We start from the raw sequence: 20,504 nt of genomic DNA, 5'->3' as shown, positions 1-20,504 counted from the left end.
ACGAGGAATACGGGTTAGAGCCAGGGGTGGCAGGGGCTGGGGGAGCGGGCTCGGGCTGCCAGCTTCTCACACCACACATGCCAGGAACACATGGGAGCACCTGAGCCCCCAGAGCACATATATGCACCCCTGTGTGAACACATACACACAGCTGGGGCACACCTGCACACACCTGTGCCCCTTAGGTCCAATCGTTCTCACACACTCCCTACAAGGTCACACCAGCTCACACGCATGCCCACATGGAAATGGAGGAGGGCAAAAGCAGGCAGGGTGGGGCAGAGCTGAGGAAGGGGCAGCTCTCCCCCAGGCCGTATGGCAGAAGCTGACCCAGGCGTCCAGCCTCCTGATGCTGAGGCCCCCGCCAGGCCCTCTGGCTTGGCTGCAGGGGCACCGTCCACATATGGAGGAAGCGCTCACTGCATGCCAGGCACAGTGCTAAGACCTCTGAGAGCGTTAGCTCACTGCCTCCTCCTCACACCGACCTGTGAGAAAGGCAGCTATTAGCCCCATTTTCAGGAGGGGAAACTGAGGCTCTGAGAGGTGGAAGAAGTCACTCACCCAAGGTCACAGGGCCGGGAAGTGGCAGGGCTGGGGCTCAAGCCCATCCTCCCATCAGAACCCTGGAAGGTAGCTATCAGTGGGGGCAGCACAGGGCCAGGGTGGGCGAGGCTTACCTGGGCGCGGCGGCCGCGGTTTACATAGGTGCACATGGGGTTGTAGGCGCCGGTCCCGCACACATACAGGTGTGTTCGGTTCCAGGGCTGGATGAGCCTGACGAAGTTCCCGCACTCACCCTGGGGCCAGAGGGAAAGCCAAGGAAGTGCCCAGATGCCTGCCTGGCCCCAGTGCCTTCCTGGAGTCCCCTGTCCCCCGCCGTCACCTTCCCCCACCCCACCTGTGACCCCACCGCACTCACGTTGCCATCCTTGCCTGAGAGCACACACTCCTCAATGCGCTGTGGGGAGGCTGCCCAGTGGATCTGCCAGAGATGGAGGTCAGAGGGCCCGCTGGAAGGGCCCCCAGCCCTGGGGCGCGCGTCCCTCATCTCCCCACCACATCTGGGCTGGCCCTTACAATGAGGGGCTCGCGGTTGATGTCATGCAGGTCCAGAGACAGCACGTAGTCCTTGCTGCCCACATACATGCGGTCGTGGTCCTCGTCCTTAAGCAGGATTCGGTAATCAGTTGTGTTGAGCAGGAAGTTGAAGAAGTGGGCCGTGCCTGTGGCCTTAAGCTCTGTGGGCAGAGGGCAGAGCAGCAGTGAGGGCTCTTGGAGACCATCCACCCATACCCGCTTTGACAGAGGGGGTAGCCCCACCACACGGTCATCTTAAACCCCCAGCTTCCCCTCCAGGGCCTGCTGGGTTCCCTCTCTAGTCCCTGACATTCTGGGAGGAGAACGTGGGACAGTTGGGCAGGCCAGGGAAGGGGCCACACCCAAAGCCGGGGCCCTGATTCATCGGCAGCCCAGCCAGTCTCTGGGTCTCGATGAAAGGGCAGTGGGCGTGGGCCAGGGTGTGTGATGGCATCAAAGACTCTCTGCTCAGGTGGGGAGTTAATGTTCCCATGCTCAGGGTGGGGCCAGCTTCCCACAGGGGCCTAAAAGGGTTAATGAACAGGGGGGTGGGGTGCAGGTGCAACCAGGACAGCTCACAAATGCTGGCACAGAGCCAGGGAGCCCTGTCCTCACCCCAGCTGCCAACAAGACAGAGAGCAAAGCTGGCACACAGCAAGGTCCCCACCTTGCCTGAAGCAGGTTAGCCAGGACACCGGAAAGCCCTGCTGGAGCCAAACTGCCCAACAGACCCTTGGGCTTCCCCCAGACCCCACAGGGTTGCTGATGGTGGAATCCTCAGGCCACTCTGAACCATCCAGGAAGTCTTTCCCAGGAAAGAGGCCCTCCCCCTAGTGCTGCAGCATCCCCAGGGCTGGCGACAGGGTCCAGCTGAGTCCTCAGTTTCCCTTCTGTGAGTCTGGCAGCCCTGGCCCTCTCACCCTCAGGTTGCTGAGGGAAAGTCCTCCTTTCTGGGGATGAAAGACAGGAGGAAACTTGGCTAATGATAGGCCAATGACAGAGGACTCCAGGAAACTTGGGAAGCTTCCTCTGGGAGAGGGAGTTCCGAGGGGTCCCCTTGGCAAGTCCCTCCTCCACCCACCCCCAGCTAGTTTTAGCTCCGCAGGAGAGAAGAGACTGCAGTGAGGGCGATGAATGTTCACCAGCACAGGAGGCCTGAGGTGGCAGCCCACAGAGGAGTATGTATGCATGCACACGGCCCCGGTATACACACACGCACATATGTGTCCTACATCAGATGACGCATCCACCACGGGGAACTTACACATCGCATCTCCCTGCCCCACATCTGGTAACCCATTTCACAGGTGGGGCTATCAAGGGGGAGGTCTGGAGAGGGAGAATCTGAGCCCTGGGATCTGAGGTCACTGAGAGCCATAGATGCTGCCTGAAGGTAGAACCAGCAGGTGGCCCCATCCCATTTAGTCAAGGCCGCTGTCTCTGACTGGCCTGGCTGACCTTGACCCCTGCTGTGTGCTGGAGACCCGGGAATGGAGCTGGAGGGGCTGTGCCTGAGAGCAGCTCTGAATGGGAGCTTCAGGATGTGCTGAGATGGGTGTGTGAGGTGGGCTGGGAGCCAGGGGAGTCCCACAGCAGACCCAGAGCCCACATCTGAGGGCTGGGCAGGGCAAAGGCCTTGCCCTGCCCAGCCCTGACTATGGCAGCAGGAGAATACAGGTGATGACCTTGGCCCACCACTGGGACGCAGGGACGCCAAGGGATCAAAGGGCCGATCCCTGCCTGGCTACAGCCTCATCAGCGGTGCCTCTGAAGTCCTAGGCAGGGCAGCCTGAGCACCTGTCCTGCACCTGTTGTTGGGCCACTCGGAGTCCCCCGCCTGGCCACCCGGCCATAGTGACAACAGGAAAGTAAACACTCCCCCCCGTCACCAACCCAGGGCCAGGAAGTGTCCAGAGAGGAAGTGGGGCTGCCAGCAGAGCCCCCCCAGGCTGGGACAGCCCGCCAGGGGTTATTTATACCCTGGCTGGGGGCATGGCCTTGACTGTGCCCTTACCCGTCCTGCTGGGCTAGGGGGCATTTGGGGGGCAATGGGGGGAAGGGAGGCGAGGCTGAAGTGGGCACCTTCAGACACAGACACCTAAGGTGCGGGGAGCTCCAAATATCTAGCCCCAGGGATGCAACCAGCCATAATGCCTACCTTCCCATCCCCGCCTAGCCTTGGGTCCCTATAATCCAGACCCTCCCCCTCTACAGTGCCACGACCCCCAAGTCCAAGTCCCCCTCCCAAGTACAGACAGAGGAGACCCCATTCAGCAGATGAGGCAACTGAGACCTATGTGAGGAGCAGGAGACCAGCCTTGATCTGACATCCTCCCTCTCAACTCTCCGTGCCTGAGCCCTTTGGTAGAGGTGGGAATGGAGGGAGCCTCTTACTTAGCCATCCAGTACCTATTATGTGCAAAGCCCTGTGCTCATTAACATCCAAATCACAGATGAGAGGCACAGAGCAGGGAAGTGACATGTCAGTGTGCATGGAGCGTGATATTCCCACCCAGGTCCATGGCCTTTTGGGCTAAAGGAGGGTCAGGTGCCGGCAGAGCCAGTCCTGGTGGTGGGGACTGCCTGTTGGAGGGCCAGGGCCGGAAGGTGACTCGTCCTCCATTGACAGGGCACATGACTCAGGACCCTTGGGACCCCTCCCAGTGGCCACGGGATATGGCGTCAATGGCTCTGTTGTCACAGGATGTGATGTTTTGGTCTCTGTGGAAACTAAGGTGGGTGTGGGGAGCCCCCATAAGGCTGTGTGGGGTAGGAAATGGGTGGGAGCAAGGGGGAGGAATCTCTGGCTCTGGCATGGGCTTCATGACCCCAGTTGCGGTCTCGGAGCACTCATTTCCCTCATGCCAGATTGTAGTAAAGAATTCAAATAAGGGTCCCCATGACAGCCCTGCACCCCTAGCTCCAGACACGAAGACTGAGGCCCAGGGGAGAGTGGTGCTCACCTTAGGTCACAGGGTGAGGAGTGAAACTGGTGTGCTGTCCCACCTCCTCACTCTGCCGCAGGGTAGAGGAACAGGGGGCCTTCACTCCTCCAAGAAGCCCGGGTCAGGGCAGATGGTGGTTGAGTAGCCCTGGGCATCCTGCTCTGACACCTGCAGTGTCAGCAGGGCTAGAGCTTACTGGCCCTCAGCCCCACTGAGGAGCAGGGACTTGGGCCAAGGGGACCTGGGGGCCTGAGGGGGCATGGATGTGGGGGAGCTGACACGGACTGAGGTTGCTCCTGTCCTCAGGCCAGTCCCCACCTCTGCTCCACTTGCCCCAGGCCCAGCTCTGATAGCAGGAGTGTTGCCCCTCCCCCACCCCCAGGACAATACAGAAGGAGGGGCTGGGGCACAACCAAAGGCTCTGTGGGTGTCAGGGATTCAAGTTTGTATAAGCTCCGACCTTGGGGAGGGAGGGTGGTGTGCCTGAGTGATGCTCCAGGGAAGAGCTCCCCACCCCCATGCCCTCATCCAGGCTGGGCACAGGTTGGGTGGGGTGACATCCGGGAAGGCTTTTCCCGTCATGGGGAAGGAAGAGCCTTTTCTGGCATCAGACACCTCATTTCCGCAGTCGTTTCCAGCCTCTAGCACTCTCCCATGGCCATTAGACACTAGGGGTCCTGGCCCAGAACGGCCTGGCAAAGGTCCAGAGGCAGGAATTTTCTCAGTGTAAAGGAGGCTTAATCCTGGGGGTCTCTGTTTCCTCCTCTCTGGGAAGCAGCTGATGATGCCTTACTTTAAAGGAGGTGGTGGGCGAGGACAGCACTGAGGAGGCGTGTCTGCAGCCCTCACCCGCAAACCCCGAGTGGGCGGCCCCTGACCCCTGCTGCCTGTCTCTAGGACACCAGGTCTGCTTGCCAGTGAGGCAGGGGCTGCTGCAAAAGGGGGGTCTTGGATCAGAGATGGGTACCCCGCCCCCTTGGTTACAGCCTTACAAAGCAGCAGGCCCTGACGGACAGGGTCACCTCCCTGGGCTGTGCTTGGGTACTGGGAGGTGATAGACAGGTCCCGGCAGCTCAGCCCTGACCTCTGACTTCATGTGGGCTGGTCCAGCCTTAATCCCTAAGATGAAGAGAAATGAGGCTGGGGGTGAGGGGTGGGGGTGCTGGCCGGGGTCTCTGGTCAGTACTTTAACCCCCTGCCCTTCTGAGGAGGGAAACTGAGGTGGATAAGGAGATGGTAGCAGTGGCAGCAGCAGGAATGGCAGGGTCCCTCCTGGACACTCCCATGGGCTCTAGGGAGGGTTGGCCCCCGGCCCCTTTACCACTCCCTCAAGCTGTGAGGGGCCCCAGAGGGAAGGCCCAGGGGCTGGGCTGACCCACTGGCTCTCGGCCTAATCCTCTTTTAATGAGCGGCCAGCCGGAAGGCCTCAGCCCCTGGCCACAGCCTTGTAACCCTGGAGCCCCAGCCAGGCGAGCTGGGGGCAGGGCCTCCCTAAAGCCTTTGCATGCACCTTTCTCCCTGCTCAGCACGTCCACCTTACTCGTACCTCAATGCCAAGACTCCAACCCTGGCCAGGCCAATCCAGGGCCCCAGCATCTGCCTTGACATACCAGGGTGGCATCTGCCTTGTGCTCCCATGGACCCTCTCCTAGGCATTTACCATTTGTTCAGGTCCAGGTCCCACATGGGGCTGGGCAGAAGAGGCTGTCACCTTTGATTCAGAGGCTGGCTCTCCCAGTCCCACCTCCCACCCCATTCCTAGGGATGTTCTAGATGGGAACCCCTAGAAGCCAGACCCAGGGTTTTGCCTGGGGCTTAAGCTGCCTCTTCGCTGGGGGGTAGGCTCCAGGTTCCTCTGGCCCCAAGCCCCTCAAAATCTGTCCTCTTCAATCCCATCTCTGGATCAAGCTGTCCAGATCAGAGACCCAGAAGCCTCCCTAGGAGGCATCCATACTCGCCCCTCTTCCCCCTAGGCAGGTGAGCCAGGTCAGTGCCAACAAAACCAATTACAGCCGCTCTCACCCAATTAGCAACTAATTATGGCCTCATAGTCCATTCAACATAATTAACATGTAAATGACTCCACGTGTTTATATTCAATAACGGCTCTGATTGAATTTAATTTAAAAGTCTGAACTGGGGACCCGGTTACCATATTTCATCACTTAAAGCTGCCACTTCCTGGGAATGTCAGCTCCTCCAGGGGAGAGGGACCCAAGGCCAGAGTGAATGGTGGAGGGGCAGGTGCCAAGACACTGGCCCAGCGCTGGAGAGGGTAGAGATGATTGTAGTCCCTGCCACCCTGACATGCCTATCCCAGGGGTGCGGGGAGGTGGTGAGGTCAGAAGAGCCCCCAGTGGGACCCACAAGATGGGAAATCCTCTGGAACAAGGGGCCCCTTCTATAGGGCTACTGTAAACATCGCAGCTGTTCAGTAAACACCAAGCTGGAGCCGAGCTGGAGCAGCCCAGCTGGGCTAAGCTCTGCTGCAGGCTTCCCTCCCATTTTGGGGGCTAAGGGCTGGGGGTTGGGGGTTGGAGGTTGGGGGTTGGGGCCTGGGGCCTGGGACCGGCAGGCCCAGGCATGCTGTTCCCACGCCCGTTCCGCCCCAGCGCCCACCTGCTCCGCCCAGGAGAAGACAGGCTGGGGGCACAGCTCATCCTGACCCGGGAAAAAGCCAGGTGGGAAGGGGCAGCAGAGTCACTCCCTGGCACACAAACCTGGTAGACAGCAAAGGTTCTACATCTCTCCCCACTAAGGATGTCCAGTGACTTTAGACCATTGTGTCCCAGCAGGTAGGGAGCCCTCCAGCCTCGGTGCTTCCATTGATCCCTGCCCAACCCCAGGACCACATGGTGCCTGATTGTTCTAGGTCTGGGCTGGTGGCTCAGGGGGCCAGGACGTCCTACCTGGACCCAAATGGCATGCACGGCTGCCTAGGAGGACACCTTTGGGCATCCGCAGTCCAGACAAAGTTCAGAGCTCTTGCCCAGCTTGGAAAAGACACAGTGTGGTCAAGGAGGCTGGCTTGAAGGGTCAAGGCAGTCCCTGAGCCTGGGGTGGGAGGAGGGGGCCTGGGCTAGGCAAGCAGTTCACACTGGAATGCGCCCCAAGAAGTCGGAAGGGGGTGGGAAGAGGGGCTCGTCCTGAGGGGAGGGTGGCACCAATCCATTTCTCAGGTGGGCAGAGTGTATCAGAGCCTCCAGTTCCACAGGCCTCGGGGAGCCCACCCCTCCTCCCACATTCCAGACCTGGCCCGGAAACCCCTCACTCCTTCCTCCACCACCTCCTCCTCCCTGTGACTGCAAAAGACAACAAACTCTCCATGGCTCATTTACTCTGATAAATCAACCAGACGGACAGGCCAGGATGGGACCAACAGGCTGCTGGGTGTCAAGACCCTCCCCCTGCCCTGGGCCCAGCCCCCATCTCTGCCCTCCTCAGACTCCTGGGGTCCCTGCAGCCCCTTCACATCACCCACCCAGAGATTCCCAGGATGTCCCAGACAGTCTTAGCGCCCCCCCGCAATATTCAGATGGGGAAACTGAGGCACCGCACAGACAGATGTGTGCTCAGGGTCAGCCTTGAGGGATGTGGTGAGGCTGTGTCAGGACTCCAGGCATGACTTAGCTGGTCGCCAGTCCAGAAAGGCAGCAAGTACTCCACACAGGCCTGGTGCTAGGACTGGAGAGTGCTAAGCAAAATGACAGCGTGAGCAGCCTTGAGCAGAGGAGCCTAGAGTGCCACCCATTCCACCTCAGGTGCTGCAGGAGCCCAGGAGGCCCCCACATTCTAGCTGTTGCTCTCCACTTGTAGTGTAGGACTGACAGGAGTCACCCAGGCTGGTGGACCAGCAGGTCCACACAGTGGACTCTGCCCCTGGAAGGAAATGAGGGCATCAGCACTGAGCCCTAAATGGGAAGAAACAAGGCTCTTGGCTGGGTGCAGAGACCTTAGAGGAAAGAGCATGTCCGGGTAGGAAGCCACAGAGCGATCATGGTAGTGATGGGAGGAGATGCAGACAAGGGGGGATCAGGGGAAGGAAGGAAGGACGAAGACTGGGGGAAGGGGGGTGGAGCTGAGGCCTCACGCCCCAAAGGCCTCCTGGTCCCTGGAGGGGCCTGTTGCTTTGGGGCTGTCTCTGCCCTGCAGAGATATAGCAGATAGGCAATACTTGCCAGCAGCCCCTGTGAGAATGCCACAGGTCAGCCTAGCTGAGCCTCCCTCTGCCACGGGCTGGCCTCCTGGAACCTAGGCCAGCAGCCACCGCCCAGACCCCATTCTTTGCCAGGTCAGGATCAGTAAGCAACCCCAGGAGGCCTCCACCCTCTCCCAGGGGCTGCTCAGCAGCCTGGGGGGCAGGGGCCTGCAGGCCTGCCAAGCTCAGGCACCCACGTGAGCCGGGCTTTGGATTCAGATCGGAGCCTTCTGGCATCCAGGCCTCTGGCAAAGGCCCTCTTGCTATTTCTAAGAAAAATGCAGCAGGAATCTTCTCTGCTTCTCCAGAGCTCTAAGGGCTCCCTTGAGGCAGGGCTCAGATTCCCAGGACAGCGCCAGGTCAGGCCAAGAAAACATACTCTCGGGCCAGTCATGTAGATGCCCAAGTGAGCAACCCAGGCCTGGTCACCCCTAGCACAAGCTGTAGGAACTAGAACAGTGCAGGGTGTGGGGTTGGAGGGGTTGCGGGCTGTGTCACTGCAGCAGATCGTGGGCCCCAACCTGACTGGGACACTCATCTCTGGGAGAGCCCCCTCCATGGCATCCCTTCCCCAAATGCATTATCTTTTTCCCAGTATGTATTTGGTACCTCTGCCATGAAAAAAAGAGCTCAAAAACCACAAGGAGAAAGTGCAAACTCTATATCCTAGCACCAAGAGCAAGACTCCATCTAGCGTCTCACCCTTCCCCAACTGCTGCACCGCACACACCCCACCTCTGCTCCTGCTCTTCCCGCTCCCAAAATCTCCCTTCCCGTTTGTGATGTAGCCTCCTCCACAAATCCTGTCCAGACACCCATGGTAGGCATCCTCCTCCTCCTGACCCCACTCCATCCACAGGGCTCAGGGTCCCTCTTGCAGTCCTTTCCAAACACCATCTGCTTTACCAAAGGTTAGAAATCTAGAGGGAGAGGTGAGGCAGTACGGACTCCTGGGGCACCCCCAGGAACAGCCCTCTGAGGGTGTCTGCCACCCTCAGAGTAGCTCTTAGTTTCTAAGACTTCCTTTGCCAGAGCCATAACTGTATTCACAAAAAGTTAACGCACAGGGCTTCCCTGGTGGCGCAGGGGTTGAGAATCTGCCTGCTAATGCAGGGGACACGGGTTCGAGCCCTGGTCTGGGAAGATCCCACATGCCACAGAGCGGCTGGGACCGTGAGCCACAACTACTGAACCTGCACGTCTGGAGCCTGTGCTCCGCAACAAGAGAGGCCACGACAGTGAGAAGCCCACGCACCGCAATGAAGAGTGGCCCCCCCCACTTGCCACAACTAGAGAAAGCCCTCGCACAGAAATGAAGACCCAACACAGCCAAAAATAAATAAATAAACAAAACAAAACAAACAAACAAAAAAGCCAAGCATTTAAAAAAAAAAAAAGTTAACGCACAAAACACAATGAAGTCAGCACCATTTTTGCCCCCATTTTACAGATGAGGCAGCAGGGACACAGACGGACTTCACTACGCAAGGTCTACCCATGGCCAGGATGCAAGCTAGGCAGTTTGAGACCTCAGGATGCCGTTTCCATGGGGCCACTGCCATCCCTACCTTACATGGAGAAACCGGGGGTGGGAGAGCCTAAGCTACTTGTCTCAAGATCACACAGCTGACAAGGTAGGATAGAGGTTTGCCTGCCTTCAGGGCCAGCTCTCTCAACCACCACAGCACCACCTCTTCATTCTACCAAATTAAGTGTCCCACCGCCTGCCCTGGGGGAGGAGCGGGAGGTCTCCCTGGAGTCAGAAGCCAAGTACCCACGGCTCTGAAGACACCCTCTGGGCTCCCCACCACCTCTGGAGAGGTCACAGGGTTGGAGGTGCACACACACAGGTGCAGACAGCCAGGAGCCCACTCTGAGGCCGCCACCTCCCAAGCCACAGGGTGAAAGATGCCTTTATGGGCCAGGAGGAGATTTTTATCTTGGTGGTTTCTCTTTAAATTCTTTACGATTACGAAGCAGTGGGGGCTGCCAAGGAACATGATTTACTCCTTGAGCATGCACCAGCTCCTCACTCCGTGCCAAGGGAAGCTGGAGCCAGGGAGGGAGGGGTGGGCATCGTGCCAGGGAACCAGAGACAAGGCCTGTGCTAAGAAGGCCCAGCCAGTGGCGGTCCCATCTGAAGCTTGGCTGGACCTGGAAGGACCACAGCTGAGAGCCTCCGGCCCTGGCCTGGCTGACCCAGGCTGGGCCTCAGGCAGGCTCTCCCACAAGCACAAGGACCTGCCCCGCTCTCTCCGAGGGCTGATCCCTGGCCAGCTGAGGGGCAGCCAACCAGCACCCAGGACCTCCCAACTCCCAAAGCGGCCATTTCCAAGTTCCCTCTCAGGAGTGAGGCGGCTCCCATTTCCAGGAAAACTGAGATCCGAAACGCAGGGATCTCGGCTCAAGTTCATGCTTTGGGTCTTCCTTCCTCCCTCATCAGGCTCATCCTGGAATACCCACACCTCCCCAGTTTGCTAGCTCCAAGTCCCCCTGTAGCTGTCAAAGCCACCTACCCAGCTCCCTGGTGCCACCCCTGGCCTCCAAGCTCCTGGGCCTTCTCACCTGTCCCTCGCAATCTGAAGCTCCAAGCCTGTTTGGCTGGCCAGGGAGCCCCCCTGGTGGGCAAGCCCCACTCCTCACACCATGCAGTCAGGCCAGCTAAGTCGAGGCTTGCTAAAGGCCCTTCCAATTCAATCCGTATTCACCCCATACTCACTCCCCCTTGGGTGAAGTAAATAGACTGTGACCCTTCCTAACCTCCAATCTCCTCATTTCCTAATAAGGAGACCTGGCGACTTTGGTTCTCGAATGCCACACGCAAATGATGTAAGTGGTGGCACTGTTATGGGCCCAATAGCCCCAGAGGCTCAGGAGCTGGGCTGAGGAGGGCTGGTGGGCACTGACCAGCACCAACCCGTTCACCCTCCACCTGCAAAACGTCCTTCCCAAAGAGCAAGCCAGATACACCCAGACTCTTGAGAAGGTTGAACCCCAGGGCTGCTCTGGTCATAGAAGCCCTTTTCACTCCTGGACCCTGGTTTTCCTTCTCTGAAGGGAGAGAGCTTCCTAGAGGACTCTGATCAGTGGAGGGGCTGGGGTGATGGACAACTGGATTCATAGGAAATAAGCAAACCCAAGTGCTGTTTCTCCAGTGGTAGAGAGCACAAGAAGACTGACCAGTGCGAACCCAGCCCTTTCCTTGGGAAGTGAGGCTGGGCAGGCTAAAGCCGGCACTGCAGGGTCCTAGAGCTCGAGACCAAGCCCGAGCCCAAGCCCATGGAAGAGGGCTGCGCCTGCATCCCCAACCTGCCCTCCACCCCCAGTCCTGGGACAGGTTCAGACATCAGGCAGAGCCAGGCTCCATCTTAGTCCTGCTCCTGAGTGACCCGGGAAAACCTCTGGGTCTGATTCCTCACAGGATACCCAGGCAGTCCCCCTCCCCAGGCCTTGGAGGGACTACCACTTGGTTATCATCATGGGTACCTACTGTTATTTCTATTATTTTCATCTTTCCTGACCTCCCCTGGCAAGGTGACCTTCCATTCCATCTCCTTACTCCGGCCTCAGTTTCCCCAGTAGCCCAGCCACCTCATGTCATCACAAGACCGCTTTCCCCCTCCAAACACCTCTTGGCCTCAAGTCCTGGCTAAAGCCAGCCCAGGCAGCAGCAGTGTATTGTGGGGGTGGCTTCCTGGGAAAAAGTAAACATTCCCCAAGCTAAACAAAGGACCTGGCAGGGCCCTCACACCTCCCTCTGCAGTGGGAGGTGGTACCCCAGGGCTTGGACCATCTCAGGGTGGGGGAAGGGAGAGGTTTTTTTCTCCCAGGCTTGGCCAGTGACTCTGGGGTTAAGGGGACTCCAGGCCCAGGCAAGGATAGGTGGTGAAAAGAGGGCCCTGCTGCCCAGGCTCTCTAGTTGTAAGCATCCACGAGCTCTCAAAAAATAGCTCTCCTGCTCCTGAAAATCCTCCCCACTTGACCCCTCATTTCTGCATGACCTTGGCTGTGCTGCTGATGGAAGCTCAGCAGATGGGCCATAGGAGTCTCCCCACTCTGACTGAACCCTAGGTCCCTTCTCCCTTAAACCCTCTCTCAGCTTTAGGCCTGGCTGGGGTGCCCAGGCGGATGGGCAGGCAGCAAGCCCAAGCCTGGCCCAGTTCCTGCCTTTGTTCCTTTATCTGCCCTGGGCAGTGCGGCCCCTCATACCAGAACCTCCGGCTTAGAGGGTCTGACCCGTCTAGGCCGGAACTAGCACCTCCCAACTGCAGCAGGACCCAGGCAAGGGAGGGGATGTGCCTAGGGTAAGGGAGGCCCTGAGGCCTGGTATGGCAGCCGCTATATCCATCCAAGGCACAGATGGAGAAACTGAGGCATGAAGCCACAGTGACCACCAGTGTTCCCAAGAGCAGCCCTCTCTGTGCCCCTCTTGTATATACAGGAGGAGAAGCTCCCCCCAGCCCTGGTCACAGCCAGGCCAGGGTCCAGGTTCTGTAGGTGTTGGTCTCCATTCTCACTCCACAAATGATCAGTGAGGGCCTACTCCTCACTGAGGGCCGCATCGTAGGCATGAGCTGCCTGAGACCATCCAGCATGAGGGGGGATAGGGGTGCACAGGGCCTGGTGCACAGTAAGTGCTGAGCTCCTAGGAGGCACCGGCCAGCTGGGTGTCCATTGTCTTTTCAGCCACTTTGTCTGTGAGCACCCCATCTTGTTCACTGCACAGTCCCCAGTGCTCAGCACAGGGCCTGGCACATGGCAGGTACTCAAGAATCTGCTAAACTAAGTGACATCTAAGCATAAAAGTAGGACAGGAGATCAAGTAGGAAACAGAAAGGTCATTCAGGACAGGGAAATCTGCCCGTGCAAAAGCACAGAGGCCTGGGGATGGGGTGGCCCCAGGCAGCCAACAGCCCCACCCCAGGCTGCCACAACAGTCAGCGCCACAGGCTGGCTGCCAGTGAGTTGGGCTTTTAGTCACTGTGGGTGTCAGCTTCAGAGCTAACTGAGGGGGAATCGACCTGACCGATGTGGGCTTCAGGCGTCGGCAAGGCCAGAGCACCAGCACTATTTCTGGCCTCTCCTCTGCCTCCTGCCTGACCGTGGCCCTGCCCTTGCCTGATACTCGGTTTCCCTCTCTGGAAAAAAGGAACAAAAGCCTTTGCCCCTTTGCCCCTGCAGGTCCAAGAAGGTTTAAAAGGAGTGTACAGAGACCCTCCCAATATCTTGTTTCTCCTGCTTCCTCTCATGGGTCTCCAGGGTGATGACAAAAGTAATACCCAGAGTGGACGTCTTGGTTCCAGGATCCCAGGGGTGCGGAAACCAAGTCACCTGCCCTGCCCCTGTGGGGGGAGGGGATGCTCTATTCTCCCTGCTGGCACCATGGGCTTGGAATGGGGTGAGAGGGGGACCAGGCCCCTTCAATATTTATTAATCAGCTCCGAGGACTTCCACCAGGAAAGGGTAGAGATATCAGCAGAATAAGTATCTCACCTTCTTAGGCCTAGGAGAGGAGTTGTCTTTTACAACCCAAACCAATCAACTCTTCTGCCCATTTCTCAGGCCCTGTGCAGGACTCCTTCCAGGCACATCCTCAGAAATTCACTCCCCACTCCCCCATCAAGTTGCACAGGTAATATGGGGCCAGGAGAGGGGCTCTGCTGGGGGACATGGGAACATGGTGAGGTGGGGGCTGGGCCTCAGCCAAGCCTGAGGAAGGAAAGGTTGGCCCAGCCTTTCACCCTTATAAGTGCATCCGGAAATCTGGTCAGCCAGGGCTGAGTCGGCCCCACCCAGGGCAGGCAGCTGGACCAAGTGACCCTGGGCCAGAGGAGGGCCAAGGCTGAGAACTCAGCGGTGACCCCAGGTCCCCCAAGCATGGCTGCTGTCCCTTATCCCAGGCCGAGGGCAGACTCTTGGATCATGCACACCTTCGAGGAAGTGGCTAGTGAGTGAGCCATCGGTATGCCTGGAGAGTGTGTGTGGCACGCGTGTTCACCTGCCTAGTGGGTTAGCTGCAAAGGTGATGGAGCCAGTGACTTCAAGCAAAGTGCTCACTGGGGATGTCAGGCCTGTCAGAACAGCACGTGCTCTCCCTGAACTCACCGGGTGGTCTAGTCTCTAGTCACAGCCAAGAGCCCCCTCCCCAATTCCTGGGAACCCCTCTCACGTGGAGACCCATAGGAAGGTTCCTCAAGCACCCACAGCCCAGCAGAGCAGGTCCTGCTCCTCTAGCTTTCGGAGGCCTCAGTGTCTGCCCTGATTGTCTCACCAGGCAGGGCAGGACCAGTGGCAGGGAAGGGCTTCTGTTTGTTTTGTTTTGTTTTGTTTTGTGGTATGCAGGTCTCTCACTGTTGTGGCCTCTCCCGTTGCGGAGCACAGGCTCCGGACGCGCAGGCTCAGCGGCCATGGCTCACGGGCCCAGCCGCTCCGCGGCATGTGGGATCTTCCCGAACCGGGGCACGAACCCGTGTCCCCTGCATCGGCAGGCAGACTCTTAACCACTGCGCCACCAGGGAAACCCAGAGAAGGGCTTCGCTTCTGCAAACACAAGTTTGAAAGGCAAGACACCTCTGTCACCCCAGTTATCACACAGAGGGAGATGCTCTGCAGACTCAAACCCAGAGGCCACACATTCTGGCTCTAGAAGCGGTCTGGGGACTTCCCTGGCGGTATAGTGGTTGAGACTCCATGCTTCCACTGCAGGTTCAATCCCTGGTCGGGGAACTGAGATCCCTCATGCCATGCAGCCAAAAAAAAAAACAAAAAAAGCAGCAGCCCAGACTCAGGACCCTTCTCCAAATATCTAAGTAGTCCAGTCTCCAGCTTTTCCCAGCAAGTCACCACCTCCTTTGTCAGCCCCAACACACCCAGTGTGACCCATGTGGCTGCACAATTTGTCCTTTTTTGCTCTGACCTCTCTTCTCTCTCCTGTGCAACAGGGCCAAGTGCTCTGGACAGAGGAGGATGCTGGGGAACAGCAAGGCAGCCTCTTACCTTTAAATGAGAGCCGGACCCGGGGCGTGGCCGGGAGGTAGTCCTGGGTTGGGGTGGCTGGCCAGGCCCCAGTCAGTAGGGAAGCCCAGAGGAGGAGGCCAGCGACAGGCATTGTGGGAGGGGCCTAGGGCCCAGAAATCAGGCAGCCGGCTAGACACCTGGGAGGGGGAGCAAGATTGCAATGTGTGAGGCAGAGTGGGGTATCCTGCCCTACCAACATTTCCCTGTGTAATTCTGCCCAAGGTGCCTCAGTTTCCCTATCTGAATAAATAGGGCGATGGGTGTCTCCTTGCTCACACCCTCAGACTGGGCCCATGAATGGCTCAGTGTGAAAACCTCATATTCTTTCTTGTCCCAAACAATGGGTCTAAAGACCAGCCACTGAGTGCAGCCTAGGGTCACCAGGACTAATAGGCGCCATGGGAGACTCAAACCCTCCCCGCATCACAGCTTCCTGACTTCCATTCACAGTGCTCAGCTCAAGCAGGTGATCTTACAGCCCTCTCTAGTTCCCTTGCATCCACCCCCAACCCAACGGGCTGTTCCTTCCCTCTCCCACTTCAAGGAATGAGGGAAGAGATGGGTCCAGTCCTGCTGGCTCCAGCCAAATCTCTCCTTCTAGTATAGGAAAATCTGAACCTGATTATTGGGGTTGGGAGCACGAGGGAGTGGAGGATGAGTGAGACACACATAGATGGCCTAGAGTGAGAGAGAGACAGCAGCCAGAAAAGGAGAGTCAAAGAACAGTAGGGTCTACTTTTACTGAAATCACAGCAGGAGGGATCCAGGTCGGACATACAGAAGGACTTCCTGCCAGGAAAATTTCCAGCTCTGCCTACAGAGGGCAAAGAAGGGGAGCGAGGACAGCCAGCAGGCCTGGGTCAGGGTCTGAGCCAGCCTCAGTGTCCCCTGCAGAACTCCCATACCCCCAGCAGGCCCAAGTTTCCATACAATGTTTTTCAAATATTGTCTCCCCAGGCAGACTGGCTGTTGGGTAAACGCAGCCCAGCACCAGTTGTCTGAACATATTGCTCCCTCCAGGCGAAAACCAGTGCCAACTTCCCAACCGCGCCCCCCCAACCAGATGCACTGGGGGTGGGGGCACCAAGAATGACAATGTGAGCCCCATCCCCCAGATCTGTCTGGCCTACTTCCTTCTCCCATGGGAGACAGGACCCCAGGCCCACTTCTAGGACCCTGAGGTGGGGGTGGGGTGTAAGAGGTAACGTGGCCTGTTAATCCCCTGCACTGGCTAACACATACTGAGGCAAGGCCCAGGCTCCACATCTGACTGTCCAACCCCACTCAACAGACCCTGATGCCCTCCCTAGCCCACCTCCCCCGAGACCTTGCCTCTCCTGCCAAGCAAACCACTGGTGGTTCCTCAGACAGGAAGTGCAGCTTCAGGCTGACTGACCCATTCCCCATGTGGTGCCCTCTGTGGGAACACCCTCTCCTGAGTGCCTGACACACCTCTCATGTTCCTTCCAAATCCCCCATCACAGGTGCTCCCTCCTAGGGAGGATGGCTGAAGGAAGGAGGGGAGAATTAGAACCAGTCCTTCCGCCAGTCTGCTGGGGCACAAAGCTGGTGCTGACTGAATGGCAGGCCCTGATGAGGCGGGCAGGCGGAAGAAAGGGCTGTGCAGCTACCAGCACCCTGGGGTTCACCTGGGAGGCCCCCACTAACAGTTGTGGATATACACACGTCCACACTTACATGCCCACACTCGTCCTTACAAGCATATGTTTGTTCAAGAACTTGACCTGCTAGTGGGGTGGGGCTCAAGGAAGCTGGGAGACACTGTCCTGGCTTGGGAAGGACAAGATGCAGGCTGGGTCCCTTAGAGAGCTTTGTTCCTCTGTATCAGGGGGCTCAGGGTGACTTGCCTCCTGTCCTCCCTGTGACCTCATTTCTCCTACAGCCATTTTCATGGTGACAAGGTCAGGGTCACCAAGGACAGTGGTGGAGTCCCCCAAGGTGTCCAGAAATGAGGAGGGCTTTGCTCCACTGGGCCCCTACAGGGACCTCCCACAATGCTTTGGCCCTTTAAAAGGGTGAATAGGCGATGTTCAAATCTGTTGGGGCCTCAGGCCCAAGTCTAGGCCCCCTCCTTGGCAGCCTGGGGGGTGGAGGAGAGAAGGAGAGGGAAGGAAAAAGAGGAAGAGAAGGACAGAGAGAGGAAAGGGGAGGGCATTTCCACAGTTGCTTCCCCCCTGCCAGCCCCTAGATGCATTCCACCCAGCCCCAGCCCCGGAGAAGCCCCCAGTCTGGCCCAGCCCAGGTGGGTGGACAGAGAAGGAACAGCCACCGCCACCTGGGAGCCCACCAGGAGGAGAGCAGAGAAGGAAGGAAGGAAGGAAAGAAGGCTGGCGGGAGGGAGCAAGGGAGGGAGGCAGGCGGGAGGGAGGAGGAGAGAGGGAGGAGAGAGGGAGGGACGGAGGAGAGACGTTCGAACAAAGAACCGAGGAGCTGGGGCTGGCAAGGGGTGCAGGGAAGGGGCGGCCAGACGAGGGGGTCTGGAGGCACCTGGGGGTGGGGCAGGGGGCTAGGAGGTCGAATTGTCCAGACTGATCCAGACTTCTCAGGCTTGGGGGGGTTGTGGGGGACAGCCTGCCTCAGGGAAGGAAGGTTGGCTCCTTCGAACTGAGAACAGCCTGGATGGAAGGGAGGCAGGAGCAGGGGCTGCGGGGGAACATGGTGAAGAAATTATTAACAGCACCCCACCTCCCACCTAGCTGCTCTCATACTCCCCCCAGCAGGCCAGAGCTCCTTCCTGACTCCTTGGCTTCCCCCTCCCCCAACACCCTATGGACCAGGAAGCGGAGACACACCAGCATAGCTAGGATTGAAACCCCCCCTTTCATGGCCAGGGTTTCCCAGTCAAGGTCACCTGGCTTCGCTCCATCTTCCCCTTCAAGGTATTCCTGGAGCGGCAGGGGTCTGAGGCTGGGTTCCTGGCCTCCTCTCCCCAACCCCCTGCACTTCTGGGCCTGGCTCCTTCAGAACTGAGGGGCAGCAACAGGGGTAGGCGTGCCCAGTGTCCTCACCTTCCAGGACACCTTACCCCAAGGGTCCAGGCACACTCCCTATGCAGCCTGGGAAAAGGCTCCAGCTCCATCCAACCCCCTGGACTGGAATGAGCCTACCAACCTCTGGGTGCAGTTTCCCTATCTCTCCAACTAGGACAGGGGCTTCTGGGAGACAATCTGTATGAATTCAGGACAGGAACCCCCAACCTCCAGAGCAGACACGTCGGTGCCTTCATTCCCCCCCTCCCGCCTCCCCCAGGTGTTCATGGGCTGGTGTTCAGAACACAGTTATCTCAAGAATTAGAAGTTATTTATCCAGCCAGGCCTCCAGACCTAGCTCCAGCTGACCCCTCCTGCCAGTCCTGCCTCATTCCTGGGCCACCTTGACACGTTCTGGTCCCACCTGCTCTAAGCAAGTCCACCTAGCTCCTAGTGTCCCCTGCCCACTTAACCACTGGGGCCCCAGCCTGCCCAGATCGGGGGCTTGACTGCAGGCTCTCCCAGCTCACTTACTCCCCACATACAGCAGGGCCCCTAATCCAAGCAAGACTCCCTGCTGGAAAACAAACCCAAACTAGCAGCAGAGGGTCAGGGGGCTGGCACAGAGCTGGGAGAAAAGCCTTGGGGCTGGCAGTCCTGCCCTGTTGATCTTGGAGACCCTCCACGTGGGGGCTGCCAGTATAGCGCTTCCCTTCCAGCAGACGATCCCCAGATCCGGACACTGAGGCAGGGCAGGCGTACCTACTGGGGAAGAACGCTGCCTGAGGCGTTAGTGGGAGAGCTCAGCCAGGAGAAAGGGCATGAGGCCTCCCGCTCCAGGAACAAGGCGGTGGAGGTGTATGGGAACACCCACCCACCCACCCAGAACCTTTCACAGAAAAAGTTGCTTTGCACACTGGTGACCCCGCAGGCCACATCCTCCACACATCTCCACATCGCTTCGATGCTGAGGGTCGGGGCAGCCCGGCCAGGTATAGGCACCCACTCGTCTGGTCACCCCTGCGTCCGCGGAAAGCCCCCTGGCTCTCTGAGCCCCAAGCCCCGGACACTTGCGCAGAGTTGCAGTGCCGCGGGTCCCAGAGGGATCGCGGGGTGGCCCGGCTGCCTGACCGCTCCCTCCCGGTTCCCGCCGCACTCACCTCTTCCACGGCGGAGGGGCCTGGGCTCCCGAGCAGCGGCGTCGGCGGCAGCAGAGGGGCTCCCGGTTGAGCCGGTCCGCGCTAGCGGCCCCCCGGGGCCATGGCCCTGCCCGCGCCCTCTCGCCGCTGTGCCTGAGCCCGGGTCGGGGCCGCGGCCCCGGCTTAACGGGTTCTGCGGGCTTCGGGCGCGTCAGCAGTCGAGGCCCCGGGCCCCATCCCGGGCCATGGGAAGGCTCAGGGGCGCTCGGGGCCGCCTCCCCCCGGGTGGGCTGCGGGCGCCCCCTGGCCGGCGCGCCGAGGGCGCATTCCCCGGAGCGGGGCGCGGGCGACGGCGCGCGCTGGGCTTCGGGGAGCTACGCTCGGCTTGGCTCGGTGGCGCTGTGCTCGCCTGGTCTCTGGACTGGGGCCGGCCGGCCGCGCTGGGCTGCGCTCGGGGGTCGCCGGACCGCGGCCGTACCCTCGCTCGCTCGCTTGCTCTGGTCTCGCGGCCGCCGGCGGGACGGGGCGCTCGGAGCCGCGCGGGGAGAGCCGGCAATTGGCCGCCCGTGGGCGACATTTGCATAGCGCGGCCCCGCCCCGTCCGCCCCGCCCGGCCCCACCCCCAGGGCGGGACCCGCCCGGCCGCCGTCCCGCCCCCTCTCCACCTGTCCGCGGGCTGGGCTCGATGCTCCCAGGCGGTGGGGCAGCCTGCGCCCAGGGAGGCTAATCGGCACCCCGCGCCCCCGCCCTGGCTTCGCAGGCGGCGCCCCCGCCCCGCCCTGGCTTTGTCTATCCGTGGATACACCGCGCACACCGCGCCTGGTGTTTACCCGAGCACTCAACTCCCTGGCGGGAAGGGCAGACGCGCCCGGGAGCAACGAGCCTGCGCTCACCTGCGCACCCCCTGCCGTGTCCCTCCTTCCCACTCGCTGCCCGCCATGCCTGGCCCAGCGTGAGACCCGCAGCTCAGGGCCCGGGACTGCCCGGGCCGCTCAGCAGGTGGCAGTGCAGCCCCTGGGACGGCTGGCATGGCGGGACCTGCCCGCCGCCTCCAGCCCAAGCCAGGTCAGCCTTACAGCTCCGTTCAACCGCTGTAGAGCTCCCTGAGACGCCCTCAGCAGCCGGTCCTATTTCAAGC

The 20,504-nt window shown here is 59.6% G+C and overlaps 1 protein-coding gene across 3 annotated transcripts in view; it reads right to left on the bottom strand.

Moving 5' to 3' along the window:
• The window catches only part of SEMA3F (semaphorin 3F), a 30,027-nt gene extending 9,806 nt beyond the window's left edge, over window positions 1-20,221 (bottom strand). For all 3 annotated transcript variants that reach the window (XM_079935180.1, XM_079935181.1, XM_079935182.1), the window contains exons 1-5: window positions 19,388-20,221; window positions 15,217-15,374; window positions 1,078-1,238; window positions 920-982; window positions 678-797 (exon numbers count right to left, since the gene is read on the bottom strand). In XM_079935180.1, coding sequence (XP_079791306.1) covers window positions 678-797; window positions 920-982; window positions 1,078-1,238; window positions 15,217-15,328 — 456 coding nt within the window. In that variant the 5' untranslated portion in view covers window positions 15,329-15,374; window positions 19,388-20,221. The remainder of the gene's footprint in view (window positions 1-677; window positions 798-919; window positions 983-1,077; window positions 1,239-15,216; window positions 15,375-19,387) is intronic.
• Between the last annotated feature and the right edge of the window lie 283 nt (window positions 20,222-20,504).

Source organism: Stenella coeruleoalba (genome assembly GCF_951394435.1).
Source record: "Stenella coeruleoalba genome assembly, chromosome: 10".
Taxonomy (NCBI): Eukaryota; Metazoa; Chordata; class Mammalia; order Artiodactyla; family Delphinidae; genus Stenella; species Stenella coeruleoalba.
Note: the sequence above shows the minus strand (reverse complement) of the source record. Positions and strands in the feature narration are given on the sequence as shown.